At 52.4% G+C, this 14,295-nt stretch overlaps 1 protein-coding gene across 1 annotated transcript; it reads right to left on the bottom strand.

Annotated features, from left to right (window-relative positions):
- Positions 1–11,211: 11,211 nt before the first annotated feature.
- Positions 11,212–14,227, bottom strand: BMP4 (bone morphogenetic protein 4). The gene is made up of 3 exons (XM_041413593.1): positions 14,096–14,227; positions 13,222–13,598; positions 11,212–12,262 (listed from the first exon to the last, which is right to left on the bottom strand). Exons 2-3 carry the CDS (start codon positions 13,589–13,591, stop codon positions 11,421–11,423), a joined length of 1,212 nt encoding a protein of 403 aa, XP_041269527.1. The 5' UTR covers positions 13,592–13,598; positions 14,096–14,227; the 3' UTR covers positions 11,212–11,420.
- Between the last annotated feature and the right edge of the window lie 68 nt (positions 14,228–14,295).

The raw sequence follows: 14,295 nt of genomic DNA, 5'->3' as shown, positions 1-14,295 counted from the left end.
GAAAAGGGCAGGAAAACAAAGGGCAGGAGGGGGGAACTGAGCCGTGGGATGGGAGGTGACACCTTCAGGGTGCTCAGAGCTTGGGCACAGCTCAGTCCTCTGGGGAGAACTCAGAATCATTCAGGCTGGAAAAGACCCCTGAGATCAAGTCCAACCATTCCCCCAGCACTGCCAAAGCCTCTGCACAGCCGTGTCCCCAAGGGCCACATGCACGTGGCTTAAAGTCCCTCCAGGGAAGGGGACTCCTGGGCAGCTGTGCCAAGGCTGGACAGCCACTCATGAAGAAATTTTCCCCAATATCCAATCTGAACTTCCCCTAGCCCAGCCTGAGGCCATTTCTCCTTGTCCTGTCCCTGTTCCCTGGGAGCAGAGCCCGACCCCCCTGGCTGTCCCCTCCTGGCAGGAGCTGTGCAGAGCCACAAGGGCCCCCTGAGCCTCCTTTGCTCCAGGCTGAGCCCCTTTCCAGCTCCCTCCTGGTGCTCCAGGCTCTTCCCCAGCTCCATTCCCTTATCTGGGTACAGTCCAGCCCCTCCATGCTGTCACAAGGGGCCCAAAACTGAACCCAGATCTTGCAAGGAGATCCAACGCAGCAGAAAGATACCCACACCAAACAGATGGATATCCAGCAAGTCCCTACAGGTTATCCATGCCCCTGAGCCTTCTCTTTGCTTGGATGCATAGGAAACTGCCTCAGGAAACTGAGGATCTTCCCCTGAGGGAAAATGCCATCTCCTCAGATGTATTCAAGAGGGCTCTGAGAGGAAAAAACCTGGATCTCTGTTGGCTTCCTGGGACATCCTTAGGCTGCTGCTGCACTATCAGTATTTTCTCTGGATTTGTGGAAGCTGAAGAGCACTTTTGGGCACTGGGGCGGGGTGAATGCCATATGGACACTCCTCCACAGCACAAGGTGAATGGAGAGAATGAGGCAGCTGAAGGCATCCAGGCTGTTCACTCCTCAATCTCATCTCTGGAGGCATCTTCCTCAGCTTGCACCCAGCCTAATCCCTGGGTTGGGATGCTGGGACCTCACACTGCAGTTTCCCCAGAAGCCAGCACTTCCTTTGCAATTCCAAGCCACTGGTGTGTCACAGGTGTGACAGATCCTGGGTTCCAAGTTGCTGGAGGCTGGGGGTATCTTTTGGATTTTTTTCCCCCTTATTTTTGGGCTTAATGTGGGATTCTTCTACTGACATTAAACAATTACCCTGTGGCTTGAAATTGTTTTCAAAGGACTAAATGATGTTATAATGCTCTGGAACTGTCAGCTTAATACATGGGGCTGTATTCAGCATAAATTACAGCAGTTTCCATGCCACAAAAGCCGCACAACTTCATGGATCCAGCCAAAATATTCAGCAGAGAGTTGTGCCAGGCCGCAGGGCCCGTTTTGCCAAGACGTGCAGGTGTTCACCATGGAGAGCAGCCCCACCACTGATCCAGGAGATTCCACATCTCCTCCCAGCCAGCCACAATCTCCCTGGGACACCTGAGCCAATTCGTGGTGTGGTCCCCAAAGCAGCAGTGGGGATTTTTGAAGCTGTTGCAGCCCTGAGGTGACACAGCCTTTCACCTGCAGGTGCAGGAGCTGTGGATGGAGACCCTGCCAATAATTCTGGAGAGGTTCAGCTCCAGGCTGCAAACAGGGCTTGGAGCCTTGGGCATCACTGGAGCTTTGTGGCACTGAGGTGACTCAAGGCCATCCACTTTCTTCTGCCTCGTGGGGGAAGTCCTTTCCTGTCAGGAGAGCAGGGAGTTTGGAGGTTGGAATATCAAGGGACAGATTTCAGACACACAGTCCTGGAGACAGCTCTGTGGAACATCCTCTCCTTGGCCCCCCTCTACTGTGCCTTGCAGAGGTGGTGAACTCCAAGGCAGGGCAGAAGCCCCAGCATCTGGAGATGCTCCTCACCCTGAGTTCACAGGAGATGGATCCTGTCGTCCACAAGCCTCAGGGAACATTGGAATGATGGAGTCCCACCAGCTTTTCCTGGCAAATTCGTCCACCAAGTCCTGGCTCCTCCAAGGCTGGGATGGCAGAAAATCCAGCAGCATCTTTGTGGCAGATTCTTGCACTTGCTCGGCCTGCTGTGCCTCTTCCAGGGAGCGAAGGGAAGAGCCCTGTGTCCTGACACAAGAGCAAGGTCAGGAAATGCTTAGCCCATCCCTGCTCCTGGTTTTGCTGAGTCTGAAGTGAGCTGTCCAGAACAAGATAAACGGAGAGCAGCGGATGTGTGCAGGATGCCATGGGCTCTGTGCAAAACATCCTGCTGTCCTCTGTGTTGGCAGGGACAACACGGCTCTTCAGGGTGGATGCAGGGCAAACTGCCCCATCTCTGCATCAGGGACCTCCTTTAGGATGGAAAAACTCTCTCCTGCAATCTCCTTTGGGTGGCTTTAGCTGCTGGCTGGGCTGAGCTTGGTGCCAAGGATCCTTCAGGAAAAATTAACTGCAGTAGAGACAAAGCCCCTGCTACGGTGTCAGAGCAGGGCTGAGAGAAAGGAGGGAAGGACCTGACCCCCAAAGCACTGGTGGGTCTCCTAGATGTCACATTTTGCTCCACAAATTACACATTCCAACAGAAAACACTTTCAATCATCACTTGTGTGGCCTCTGGACTGAGCCCACCCAAACCAATCCCATCTGCCCCCAAAAACAGAAAAGGTCCACTGGTGTTTCACCTGCTTTTCTGGGAGCACTAACACCTCCCAGCCACATAAAACCTTCACCTTCAAAAGGAAAGGAGAGAGACAGAAAGGAAAGCATGGAAAGCACCAGCCTAGCCCCAGTTACAAACCGAGCAACCCCGGTCCAAGAGGAGCTGACCTGCCACACAAGGGTTTCTCCACACGGGGCTTTGGGTCAGGTGGGATCTGGGGATGCCACGTGGCAAAATGCAGGGCTGTGGGAGCAGTGTCAGGATGGCTGTCCCCTGGTTGTCCCCAGGATGCTGGGATGCTGCCACCACCCCGTTCCCAGGCGCCACGTCCAGCCTGCAGCTGCAGACAGCCGTCATCGGCCCTGGGCTCTGTCCCTGGTGGTTTGGGACTTTTTTCCACAGAAGATGCTCCTAACCAAAACCAGATTTGGTTCCCAAATATCCCCGATCTCCCTTAAAGCTTACAAATCTTCCACACCTGTGTTTGCTCATTGCTGCTGCTGGGCCCTGCCCTGGGAAGGACAATGTTTATCCCGCTCCTCCACAGCTATTTACAATGGGGTTTTCAGATGGACATGGAGCACATATTTGTCTAATGGCAACAGGGCAGTGAATTTAATTCTCCTCATTAACAGTCATCAGCTTAACGGGAAGCAATAAAAGATTTTTTTTTTTTTCAAGAGCAGCTGCTTGTGAGATAATATTTATGGCTGGGATTGTCAGCAGGATGAGTGCATTGCTGGCTTGTGAGGGGGGGAAACTGAGGCACGAGGCCGTTCACTGACCCACCCTGGACCACACAGATGGAGGTGGGAAGAAAACCCAGCCCTCCTCTCTCCCATCCTGCCCCAAGGCCCCAGCAGCCACGTTGCTGTAGTGAGCCAGCTATTCATGCCACAGGAAGGAGAATTTCTCAGCAGTGCCATATTCCCAGCACCTGAGGGAGTCTCAGCAGGGCACCCCACCCTCTTTTATCCCCCATAAGCCACTTCCAAATCTCTGACTGGCTGGGGACAGCAAATGCCCCTTCCCATGTCCCCCCCACCAGCCATCAAACCAAGGGAAAGGGAATTTCGACCCCATTCTGATGATGATAAATAGTTTTGTCTGCGTTGCTGCTCTTCTGACCGTGGCTGGTGAGATCCACGTGAGACCTGGGATTGCAGGGGGTCCCCGAGTGACTTTGGGACAAGGTGCTCCCCTGACATCCTGTGCCCAAAGCTGCAGAGACCCCAAGCAGGGCAGAGCTGCTCTCTGCTCTCCTCAGAGCAACATTTTGCTTTCCCATTGGTACAGAGGAGCCAGCTCCAAACAAGGGCAGATTTTTGACCCTGTTGAATTGGCCCATCTGGGATCTCATTTCTGATAACTGGATTTTTCTTCCCAGTTCCCCAAATGTGCCTGCTCAGAGATGAGCAGCCCTTCCCTCTCATTGGTATTTACCCCAAGACACACACAAAACTCCCCTCCAGCCTCCCATTTTCCTGGCAGAACCTGACCAGGCTGTTCCCTCATGTTGTTTGATCCTGATACCAGTCCAGTACGGTCTGAAACCACTCCCCATGGATGCAGGGATCAGAAAACCAGTCAGCATTTAGCCCTGCCCTTGGCAGCTCCAGGGGAAAATCCTTACTTCATCCATCCCAAGTGTAATTTGGGCTCTCTTGAGTTGTTTTCTGACCAAAAAAGCCCCCAGGTCTTTTCTGCCATGCCCAAGAGAATTGCTCAGCTCTCTGTGGAACCCTTCTCTGTACATTTCGTTGCTTCTACCACCAAATTTTGCTCCCAGATCCCATCCTGCTACCGAGGCACATGTGAGTCCTGCTCAGTGCTACCACTGGTTAATCAAATTAAAAATATTATCTTTGCAAATGATCCTTGGGGACTGCTTCTTACTGGGAAACTGTCCAACTCTACAAACTGTCTTTCAAGGAACACTGCCGTGATTATTTTTAATCCTTTTAAACACCAAAACAAATAGTGACTCCTCAAGCTGTATGCATTAAATCTCTTCAAGTGACATCTAGAAATACCTGTTCCTGGTGCTCTGAGCCCAGAAGTGGGAAGGATCAGGATGTTCCACAGGATGTCTTGCGTGGTGCCTCTGCCAGGGGCACTCATGGCATGAGGGCCCTTGGATGAGGGTGGTGAAGAACAGGAGGTGCCATGTGGGGTTGGAGCCCTTCTCCTCAGACATCCAAGCAGGAGACAGTGATGGAATAAGGCCCTGGTTTTCCTCTTTGGTGTAGAACAACAGCAAGAAACTCCCCCAGGAGCAGCCCAGCAGCGTGGGGTGCCCTCGGAGCAGATCCAGAGCAGCCAATGGAGCAATGGTGGGGCTGTGCTGCTCCCACCAGCCCCAGCCCACCGCTTCATCCTTTTACTCCCTGCTCCCCAGACAGCTTCTGTCAGCCCAGAGAAGCATTTTCACAGAATCACAAACCAGTTTGGGTTCGAAAGGACCTTGAAGCTCATCTCGTTCTACCCCCTGCCATGGGCAGGGACACCTTCCACTAGAGCAGGCTGCTCCAAAAATCAGGGAAAAAAGGATGTGGGTGGCTCTTCACCGAGCTCCCCAGTCCTCCTCCTTTGGAGACAACCACTTAGTGTGGCATTCAAGCAGAGTGTTTGCTTCTATTTATTTAATTCCCTGTTAAACATCCTTCAAGCTGCACATCCTGTCCAGGGTTCCCCTGGTGAGGTGTAAAATCAATTTGGCATTTCTGAGCTAATCTTGGCATGAAGGATTTCACTGATTCCAGTACTAAATAGCAGGTGTGCATTACAGCCCAGACAAAATCCACAAAGCCAAGAACAGCAATGCAGATTTGTCACCATCTTCCCTAAAATCTGATACATAGAACAGTACAGTCTGCATCAAGTAATTTTGTAACATACAATCTCATATTACTTAAGGAACAGGTGAGGATGGGTGGATTACTTGGAAACTACTTGGGACTCCACTGTGTCCAAAAACATAAGAACTGTGGGGCATGGAGATGAACTTCCAGGTGATGGCTTCAAAACAAATAAAAGGCAAGGGTTCAAAAGGAATGGATAAACAAAGTGTGGGAATCTCTGGCACAGGATTACACTGAGAAAAAAAAATTATAAAACTTATAAAGTAATTCTATAAATTACTGGAAGTAAAGTTCACAGTGGCCTATTAAATACAGTGTCCCTGATTTTGGATATGGAAGCTCTGACCTGTAAATAGCTGGAGACTGATGGGTGCTGCAGAAAAATGTTGTTATAGGCCTGCTGTGTTCCTGCTTCTCCCACAGCACTAGGTGGATTTTGGAGAGAATTAGTACAGACTTTTTTCCTTTTTTTCATTTTCAATATAGAGTAACTTCAACATTTTCCATCCATAGTGTGTTAGAACTGGAAGCCAATGTCTCCTCTGGGAGCTGTGTGGTCTCCCTGGATCTGCACATCTGTGATCCCCAGGAAAAGGGAGAATCAGACCAAAAGTGGAAAGGAAAATCTGCATCTGAAAATACATTCTGGGCCAACACCTGAATGAAGACTGGAAGAAATGCTGATGAGCTAAAGCACCTTGAGATGCAGCCACACCTGGAGAACACGGACAGGTCCAAAGCATAGGGCTGGGTTTGGATAAAGATTTCCTTGGCACCCTGATGTCTTGTAATGGGCAGCTCACCACAGGATGCAATCCTACTGTTTAGGTGATGAGCAAAAGGCCCAGGCAGCCCTCGTGGTCTGTAACACAACTCTGGGGCTGGGAGTGATTCCCCATCCCTGGAAGTGTTCCAGGCCAGGTTGGACAGGGCTTGGAGCAACCTGGGACAGTGGAAGGTGTCCCTGTCCATGGCAGGGGGTGGAATGAGCTTTAAGGTCCCTTCCAACCCAAATCATTCTGAGATTTTATGTCCCTGCTCATTGAAGGGGGTTGGACTACAAGCCCTTTCAAGGTCCCTTCCATTCCAAAGAATTCTGTGATTCCGTGATGCCTCTCCTGGACATGGATCCGTTAACTCCACTGCCATTGCTCAGAAAATGGGCTCAGAGCAGCTCTCCACAAGGCCAACCCAGAGTTCTGGGAGAACACAAGGGATCAGTGGGATCCTGCTGTTCTTGTGTAAAACATGGAATCAAGGCATGAGCAGGGGGCAGTGGATGAAAAGCCCTGACTGTGTGGAAAACAGCACAGGGCTCCAAGCTGGGGCAAGTTCTGGATGGACCACTCAGAACCAAAGTCCCAGCACACTTTTTTCATCTGCTGGGTGGAATAAATTACTTACAGCTGAACCAGCAGAGCCAGAGTTCCCCGTGGAACCTTCAGGTCTCCTTGAGCTCTGCTAAGGTGGAAGTGATGGAATTTTTCCTTCACTGACTGTCTTAATGCATACTCTGCAGTAGACTAACCTTCAGGTCTCCTTGAGCTCTGCTAAGGTGGAAGTGATGGAATTTTTCCTTCACTGACTGTGTCTTAATGCATACTCTGCAGCAGGTTTGAGGCACTTCCTTAGGAAGCCAGGTGAAAATAAGGTTTCGAAAGTCCTGTTTTACACTTTGCAGGATCCATTAAGTAGATGAGCACTGTCTGGGCCATTCCTAATGCTCCCTGTCATTGTCACTCCTGCCTAGAAAACAACATGGACTTTGTCGCTTCCTCTCCATTGTGTCATACAGGAATCCACCTCTGGTTTGAGGTGAGGTGATGGATCTGCAGGAGGCCAGACTCTAGACCAGAGAAGAGTTCTATGCCATGCCACAGGACAGGGGCTGAGGTGTCAGATGCCTCTTCTGGCTCTGCCTGCTCTTCACACATGACTCTGCCCAAGCCTCTTCATCTCTGTGTGCTCAAAACCTTTATCTATAGGGGGTCAGTGGTATCTCCTCTTGCCTGTTTTGGTCCTGTGATTTCAAATACTCCACAGCAGAGGATCTTCAAACCAGCTTTCATAAAACCCCAGGATAAAGAGAATAAAGCCTCTGTTGATGCCAAGATTTCCAAGCCCTCCCAGCCTGACTGTGCTTATCATTTTGGGACAGGTGAGAAGTTTTCCAGAGGTGCCCAAGCACTGCAGCAGGGAAGGGCCCAGTCTTCCTTTGCTGGCTCTGCAGCAAAGCCTCTGTGCCCCTCCCAGAACAGCAACCTGCAAACCTCAGTGCTTCTCTTCCAAACCCATCTCCATTTTTAGAAAATAATTTGCAAAGCCTCTGCTCCTGTGACTACAAGCAAAGCCTGGCTCTCTGTGCAGCCTCCTCAGCCACGGCATCTCTGGGGCAGCAGCTTTGCTCAGTGTGATGCTGCAAACTTGGACTGGGGGTGGATTTACAGCTGGGAGAAGAAAGTCCTGCCTGAAGACTCTTGGGATCCTAAAGCCAAGAAGGAAAGGGTTGGAGATGGGATCAGTGTAACCACAGGTCTCCGGGGGGAGCTCCTGACACATGGCAGAGCCTGGGACCCCGTTTTCCAGCACACCTGACCCCACACTCTCACCTGTGCAAAAACATCATTCCTGAGCATCCAGTGGCTCTCACCACCACCACGGTGACCACTGGAGATCAGGGAGCTGGCAAACCCCACTGAGATCTTCTCCTCATTTCCTATATCCATAAGCCACACAGACAGTGTTTTTCGGGTATCCAAAGCCACAGCCTTCCTGGGGAAGGCACAGAGAAGTCTCATCGTGGTGAGCTGCAGATCATCTCACATCCAGCTCACACTCCTGGGAATGCTGCTCCACGGGCACAGCCACCAGAAGGACACCAGATGGTGGGAAGTGGCTGCACACCCACCTTCAACCTGCTCCCCTTTGGTTCACAGCTTGGGCTGAACAAGGGGGGATTAAACTGATATCCTTATCTCAGACCTCCCAGGGATCCCTGCACCGGCCAACACAAACACAGCTCTCGCTCTGGAATAAGTCACATTTGCAAAGAGTCAGTTCCATGGTCAGAGGGATGATGGCATGATACACTTCTCATATTTTTAAGCAAAGATAAGCACTGGTTGTCTGAGATTAAGCCACGCTCCAGGTCTGCCCCATTCAAACCAAACCAGCACTTCTGTGGCACAGAGCACTCGTCAAACAGGGTCGGTCACCACGTTAACTCCAGCGCAGGATTAAACCCCATAACTGCTGCAAGAAATGCACAAAACAATGGCCAGAAACACTGGGAGGAGTTCCAGGGTCTCTCCACACTGGTGCTTCACTCCCACCTTCCCAAAAGCAACCCCGCTCCTCTCTCCTTGCCAGGATGGTGAAGGGAACTCAGGTCAACATCATTGAAACACAGCACAAATTGAAGTGGGAGGGAAAAAAAACACCACTGGCTGTCAGATGGAAACTAGAAAGGGACTAATTCTGGCTTCACTTCAGTTTTGGTGTGTTTTCCTATTTTTAAATGATTTAGCAGTTTGAGCATTTCACTAAGTGCCTCTCCAATCACACAAGGTTGTGCAGCAGTTGCCACCCTTGTGTGACAAGGACACACACGAGGAGGGGAACCCTCAGCCCCTGTGTTCTGTGTAAAATGCAGAAGTTCAGCAGCGATGAATAAATTCCTTAATGCATCCATGAGTATTTTGTCCCTGAGATCACATTTACTGTCAGCAGGTTTATAAACACACTTTAGATTCCTATAAATTTCACATAATTAAAATACTTTTTTTAAAACAGTTAACTTTTTTCCTACACTTTCTGAGCAGAACACCCCATGTAGGATCTCAGCAGCCTAGGCAAAGGAGAATTTCCCAAAGGCCTCAGGACAACAGCACCCAGAGAAAAGCAAGTGCCTGTGCCTCCAACGGGTCAAAGCTTTGATTTCATCACTGAAACGCAATGCAAAAAGAAGCACCAAAATAAACAGCTCCATAAAGCAGCAGGAACGCAGCAAAGCAGGAGGCTCCTCCAGCAGAATGACCTAAATCCAAGAGGCATTTGTGCAGATGCTGCTCAGCTCCACAACACCCTCACAGCCTCCGGGACAGCCCGGGATGCACCGACCAACAGGGAAGCCAACCTGGGAGAAGCTTCTTTCTTTTTAGTAAAGTCACAGTGATTTTCTTTAATTTTTTTTTTTTTTCCCCAATGTACCCTCCCACAGCGGCTGCCCCTCATCCAGGGCTGCCTGGGGGCCCGGAGACCCCTTTTCCCACCCGACCCCGCAGCAGCCGGGGTTATCGAGGGAGATGTGTGTAATTGCCCTGTCAGGCAGCTGAAAGGCGCTCGCCTTTAGCTGATGCCACTTCAAAATGAAATTCTTTCTTTGGCATGGCTATGTCTGATATGCAGGCATCAAAGGGGAGGCAGCAGGTCGCCGATGCCCCAGGCCACACATTTCCCTTCTAAAGGCAGGAATGAGAGTGTCAGCTCGGGGCCGAGGGGGCCCCGGAGACCCAACACCCATCGCTCCTCCGTGGGGTGCTGGGAGCCTGGGAGGACCCCCGAGGGCTCCCCGGCAGCAGATGGGACCCCGTGGCCTGAACACCGCCGGGATGGAGGGCTGGGAAAGCCTCAGTGGCACAGAGGAGGTCGAGGGCTGGGGAATTTTTCTTTCCAAGAGAACAACCGGGCCACGCTCTCCTCCCCCCGCGGCTCCCATCTCCTCTCTCCACCTGCGCTCTTCAGGGAGCCAAAGCTTTTGGCAAGCTTTCCGCTCCAGTTTTTATTGGTTTCAACTAAGCTGCCCCTTTCGGAGGGTTGGGAAGCTTCAATCATTAAAGGAAAAGAGGAAAAAAAATACAAAAAGGAAGGGAAAGAAAGCATCATGCACCCTTCCCCCTGCTGTCCCTTCCCCACTCCCACGCCACCCACCCCAGGCACAGCTCCCTATTTCAGCTCCCTATTTTCCAAGCCAAACACAGCCCCTCCAATGCATTTGAGGCAGGGTTTTCAAGGCCCTGGACACCTCCAGCTGTACCTGCTCGGCTCCAATCACCTTCCTGCTCGGAAGCAATTTAGAAAGGACACAGCACAGGTAGCTATTAGCTAACACATATTTAACTGCTCCAGATATTTTTTTTTTTCTTTTTTTTTTTTTTTTTTTGGCATTGTAATGGAGTGATTTGATCTTCAAAGGACCTGTGGAAACCTTTGAAGCTTCCCAATCTCCAGTGGGGAGGGGAGGAGGGGGGGGGAAATGTTAATAGTTTTAAAACCTGGGGAATCCTGAAGTCAGAGAAAGGGTATAAAACCCAGCGGGTTTAGCATAAAGCCCTCAGGTAAACCTTCACCTTCTTTTCAAATGCATTTTTGGTGGGTTGCTTTGGAAAGGCTTGGGCCAGGTTAGCAAGGTCCGGCTCTATTCCCAGCGGCTCTTAAATCTCCAGGGACCCTCATCTCCCACGTGGCACAGCCCCAGCACCAGGAGATCCGCGGTACCTCGGCGAGAAATAGAAAGACTAAAATTTGCAAAGCCTTTAAGTGAAAAGAGGGTGGTGGGGAAAGGAGTGGAGAAGGAGGGAAGGGGGTAAGAAGATAAGGAGACAAAATAAACTCCCGGCTGCACTCCCAGCCAGCACAGCCTCAGCAGCACCCTGAGAGGCGAGACACAAAATGCATTTACCTTTAAAATAATGACTCATTTTATTTTTTTCTTTTAATATGTAGTTATAAATATATTTTGTCAAAATATATGATCATTATTGTCAAAAACATTTGCACATAAAGTCATAAATAAGGTCAAGGTGAACGTTTAGTTTAGAGAAGAGTCCAGCTATAGCAAGCAGTTCTGGGGTGGGACGGGAGGGAGAGAGAAGGGGAGGAGAGGGCGGCGGGGAAGGGATCAGCGGCACCCGCACCCCTCCACCACCATCTCCTGGTAGTTTTTCAGGACCACCTTGTCATACTCATCCAGGTAGAGCATGGAGATGGCGCTGAGCTCCGTGGGCACGCAGCAGGCCTTGGGAATGCTGGAGTTCACGGAGTTCACCAGCGTCTGCACGATGGCGTGGTTCGTGGAGTTGAGGTGGTCGGCCAGGGGGAAGGGGCAGTCCCCGTGGCAGTAAAACGCCTGGTAGCCCGGGGGTGCCACGATCCAGTCGTTCCAGCCCACGTCGCTGAAATCCACATAGAGGGCATGGCGGCGGCAGTTTTTTTTGTTCTTGCGGGAACGCTGGTGCTTGGGGCTCCGGCGGGCTCTGCGGGTCAGAGCGTGGCCTCGCCCGTCGTGCCCAAAAGTGACCAGGAGCGGCCTGAGCTGCGCCCAGTCCCCACGCCCTTGAGGTAAAGATCGGCTAATCCTGACGTGTTTGCCCTGATGAGTCTGTGCGTGGTGGAGGTGGGTGACCTCGATCACCAGCCCGTGGTTCGGCTGCTTGTCCTTGGTCCACCGGATCACGGCCGGGCTCACATCAAAGCTCTCCCAGCGCGTCACGTTGTGGTGCACCAGCCGCGTGTCCAGCAGGCGCGTAATGGCCTGGGCGCGCTCCGACAGCGGCTTCATCACTTCGTAAATGTTTATCCGGTGGAAGCCCCTCTCCCACGCCGCGCTCGGCTCCTCCACCTGCTCCCGGTACAGCCGCAGCTCCGCCGAGGAGATCACCTCGTTTTCCGGCACGCTGCTGAGGTTGAAGACGAAGCGGATCCGGGGCGCCTCGCTGGGACCCGGCACGCTCTCCAGGTGCTCTGGAGGAGAGCAGGGAAGGGGGGAAGAGGTAAGACAAGCAAACAAGAGCACGTCAGCCTCGGGGCACACGGCCCCGGCACAGCCACAGCTCGCACCCACGCTTCACCTGCCCGGCAGCCACCGGCTCCGCTCCGCTCCCCCGCGCATCCCTGCCGGCCGCACCGGGAGCGGCTCCTGCCCCGGCACCGCTGGCTCGCCCGCGCCTCGAGCACTCCACCCCTTCCCATCTCGCCTCCCCCGTTCAGGGAGGCTTTTTCCCTTTAGCTTTTCCTCCCCCAGTCTCTCCGAAATCATCTCCCCGGCGAGATGCGGCGCCACGGAGCACAGAGGTGCCTTGTTACGGGGGGCAGGGGGAGAAAGAGAAGCAAATTCCAACGCAGTAATGATGCGGCTGGATTAATAATTCAGATTTACTTTGGAAAAGAAACATCCGCTAGGAAACATTTGGATCAGATTACAAGGGTCTATTGAATAAACCTTATAAACACACAGCTGTAAGTATTAAATTCGAGTCGGGGTTTGGGGTTTTTTTTTTCTTTTTTCTTTTTTTTTTTCTTAAGAGTAAAAGCAGGCAGCAATTGCTTTGATAGTTCAAAAGAAACACTCCAGGGGCGAGATCCCGCCCTCGCTTTACTCCCGCATCCGATCCAGAGCCATTAAATCCACGCGAGCCCAGGCAGTGACCCCGAGGCAGAGGCACCGAAGGAAACTCGCTGTTGTCAACAGAAGCAAAAGCACTTCAAAATATGGTCAAGCTCGGGTTAAGCACAGGATGCTGGAAAAAATAGCGAGCAGCACGCCTGTCACCCACACACGGCAGGCTGGGGTGGGGGGTGGTTTTCCTCCCATAAATTTAGGGCCGGGCACGTCCTGCTTCTAAAGGCATTTGTGAGCTTCCAAACGCAAGGAAATCCCGATCGCTACCGGGGCTGGGAATTTACCGCCTCCCATCACTGACCTTCATGGTGGAAACTCCTCACGGTGTTTGCCCGGCTGGTCGATCGCTCAGGGTACTGCAGGCTAATTTCCTGGAGGCTTTCCTCCTCTTCTCCGGACTGGAGTCGATAGAGATCCAGCATGTAACTAGGAATGACGGCTGACTTGCTGGGCTGAGGCCGCCTTCGGAGCCCAAACATCTGCAGCAGAGTTGTTTCGAAACCCCGCAAGAGTTCATGGCTTTGGGCAGAGCGGCGTCCGGATCCGGCTTGTCCCTGAAGCTCTGCCACTTTCTTCCTGCCGGTCTCAGGGATTAGGCTAGCATGGTTAGTACCTCCTAGAAGGACTTGGCATAGTAGGATGACCATCAGCATTCGGTTACCAGGAATCATGGTGTCTCTGGGGTGTAAAAAATACGACAACAAACAAGAAGGAAAGTCAGCATGAGAAGCGAAACCCCCCTCCTCTTCCGAATAAACTTAAAAATAATAATAATAGTAGTAATAATAGTAATAATAAATGGCAAAAGGACACGGCGAGCAGCCCCCATTCGAGCGGCAGCCGGCGCGCCCCGGCGGGCAGGGACGGGCCGCCGTGCCCGGGCTGTCCGCAGCCCCGCAGCCCCCTCGGGCAGGCGGATTCCCGGCGCATCCCGGCCCCGCCGCGACGGGACGGGACGGGAGCGGGACCAGCGGCGGCGGAGCCCGGCGGGGAAGGCAGGAGCGCGCTGCTCTGCCCGCTCTGCAGCCGCCGGACCCCGGGAGGAGACACCGGGATAAGAACAACAAAAAGTTTTTCTTTAGGGAAAAAAAAAAATAGAAAAGGAAAAAAAAAAAAAAATTAAAGCCTTGCGATGAAAACAAAAAGCGAGGAGCGAAGAAGAGGGCTGTACTCACTGACAGCAAGCAAGGCATATCAGCACAGTCCATGATTCTGGAGAGCCAGCCCGGACCCAGCGCGCCGAAAGCCCCGGGGCAGCGGCTGCCGAGCGCCTCCCGCGATCGCCGCCCGGCGCAGTGCGGCCGCCGCCGCCGCCGGCCCCGGTTTTCTGCCGGCCCCGCAGTCACGTGGAGCCGCTCTCGCCGCCAGCCCGGCC

This window comes from Onychostruthus taczanowskii, unplaced genomic scaffold, assembly GCF_017590055.1.
Source record: "Onychostruthus taczanowskii isolate IOZ18803 unplaced genomic scaffold, ASM1759005v1 scaffold103, whole genome shotgun sequence".
Taxonomy (NCBI): Eukaryota; Metazoa; Chordata; class Aves; order Passeriformes; family Passeridae; genus Onychostruthus; species Onychostruthus taczanowskii.
Note: the sequence above shows the minus strand (reverse complement) of the source record. Positions and strands in the feature narration are given on the sequence as shown.

Bases quoted from the DNA above. Each gene is read 5' to 3' on its own strand.
- BMP4 (XM_041413593.1), bottom strand. From the start codon at position 13,591: ATGATTCCTGGTAACCGAATGCTGATGGTCATCCTACTATGCCAAGTC. The intron at 12,263-13,221 runs GTCAGTGATGGG...GCTCTCCTCCAG, and splicing joins GAGGAGTTTCCACCATGAAG to AGCACCTGGAGAGCGTGCCG.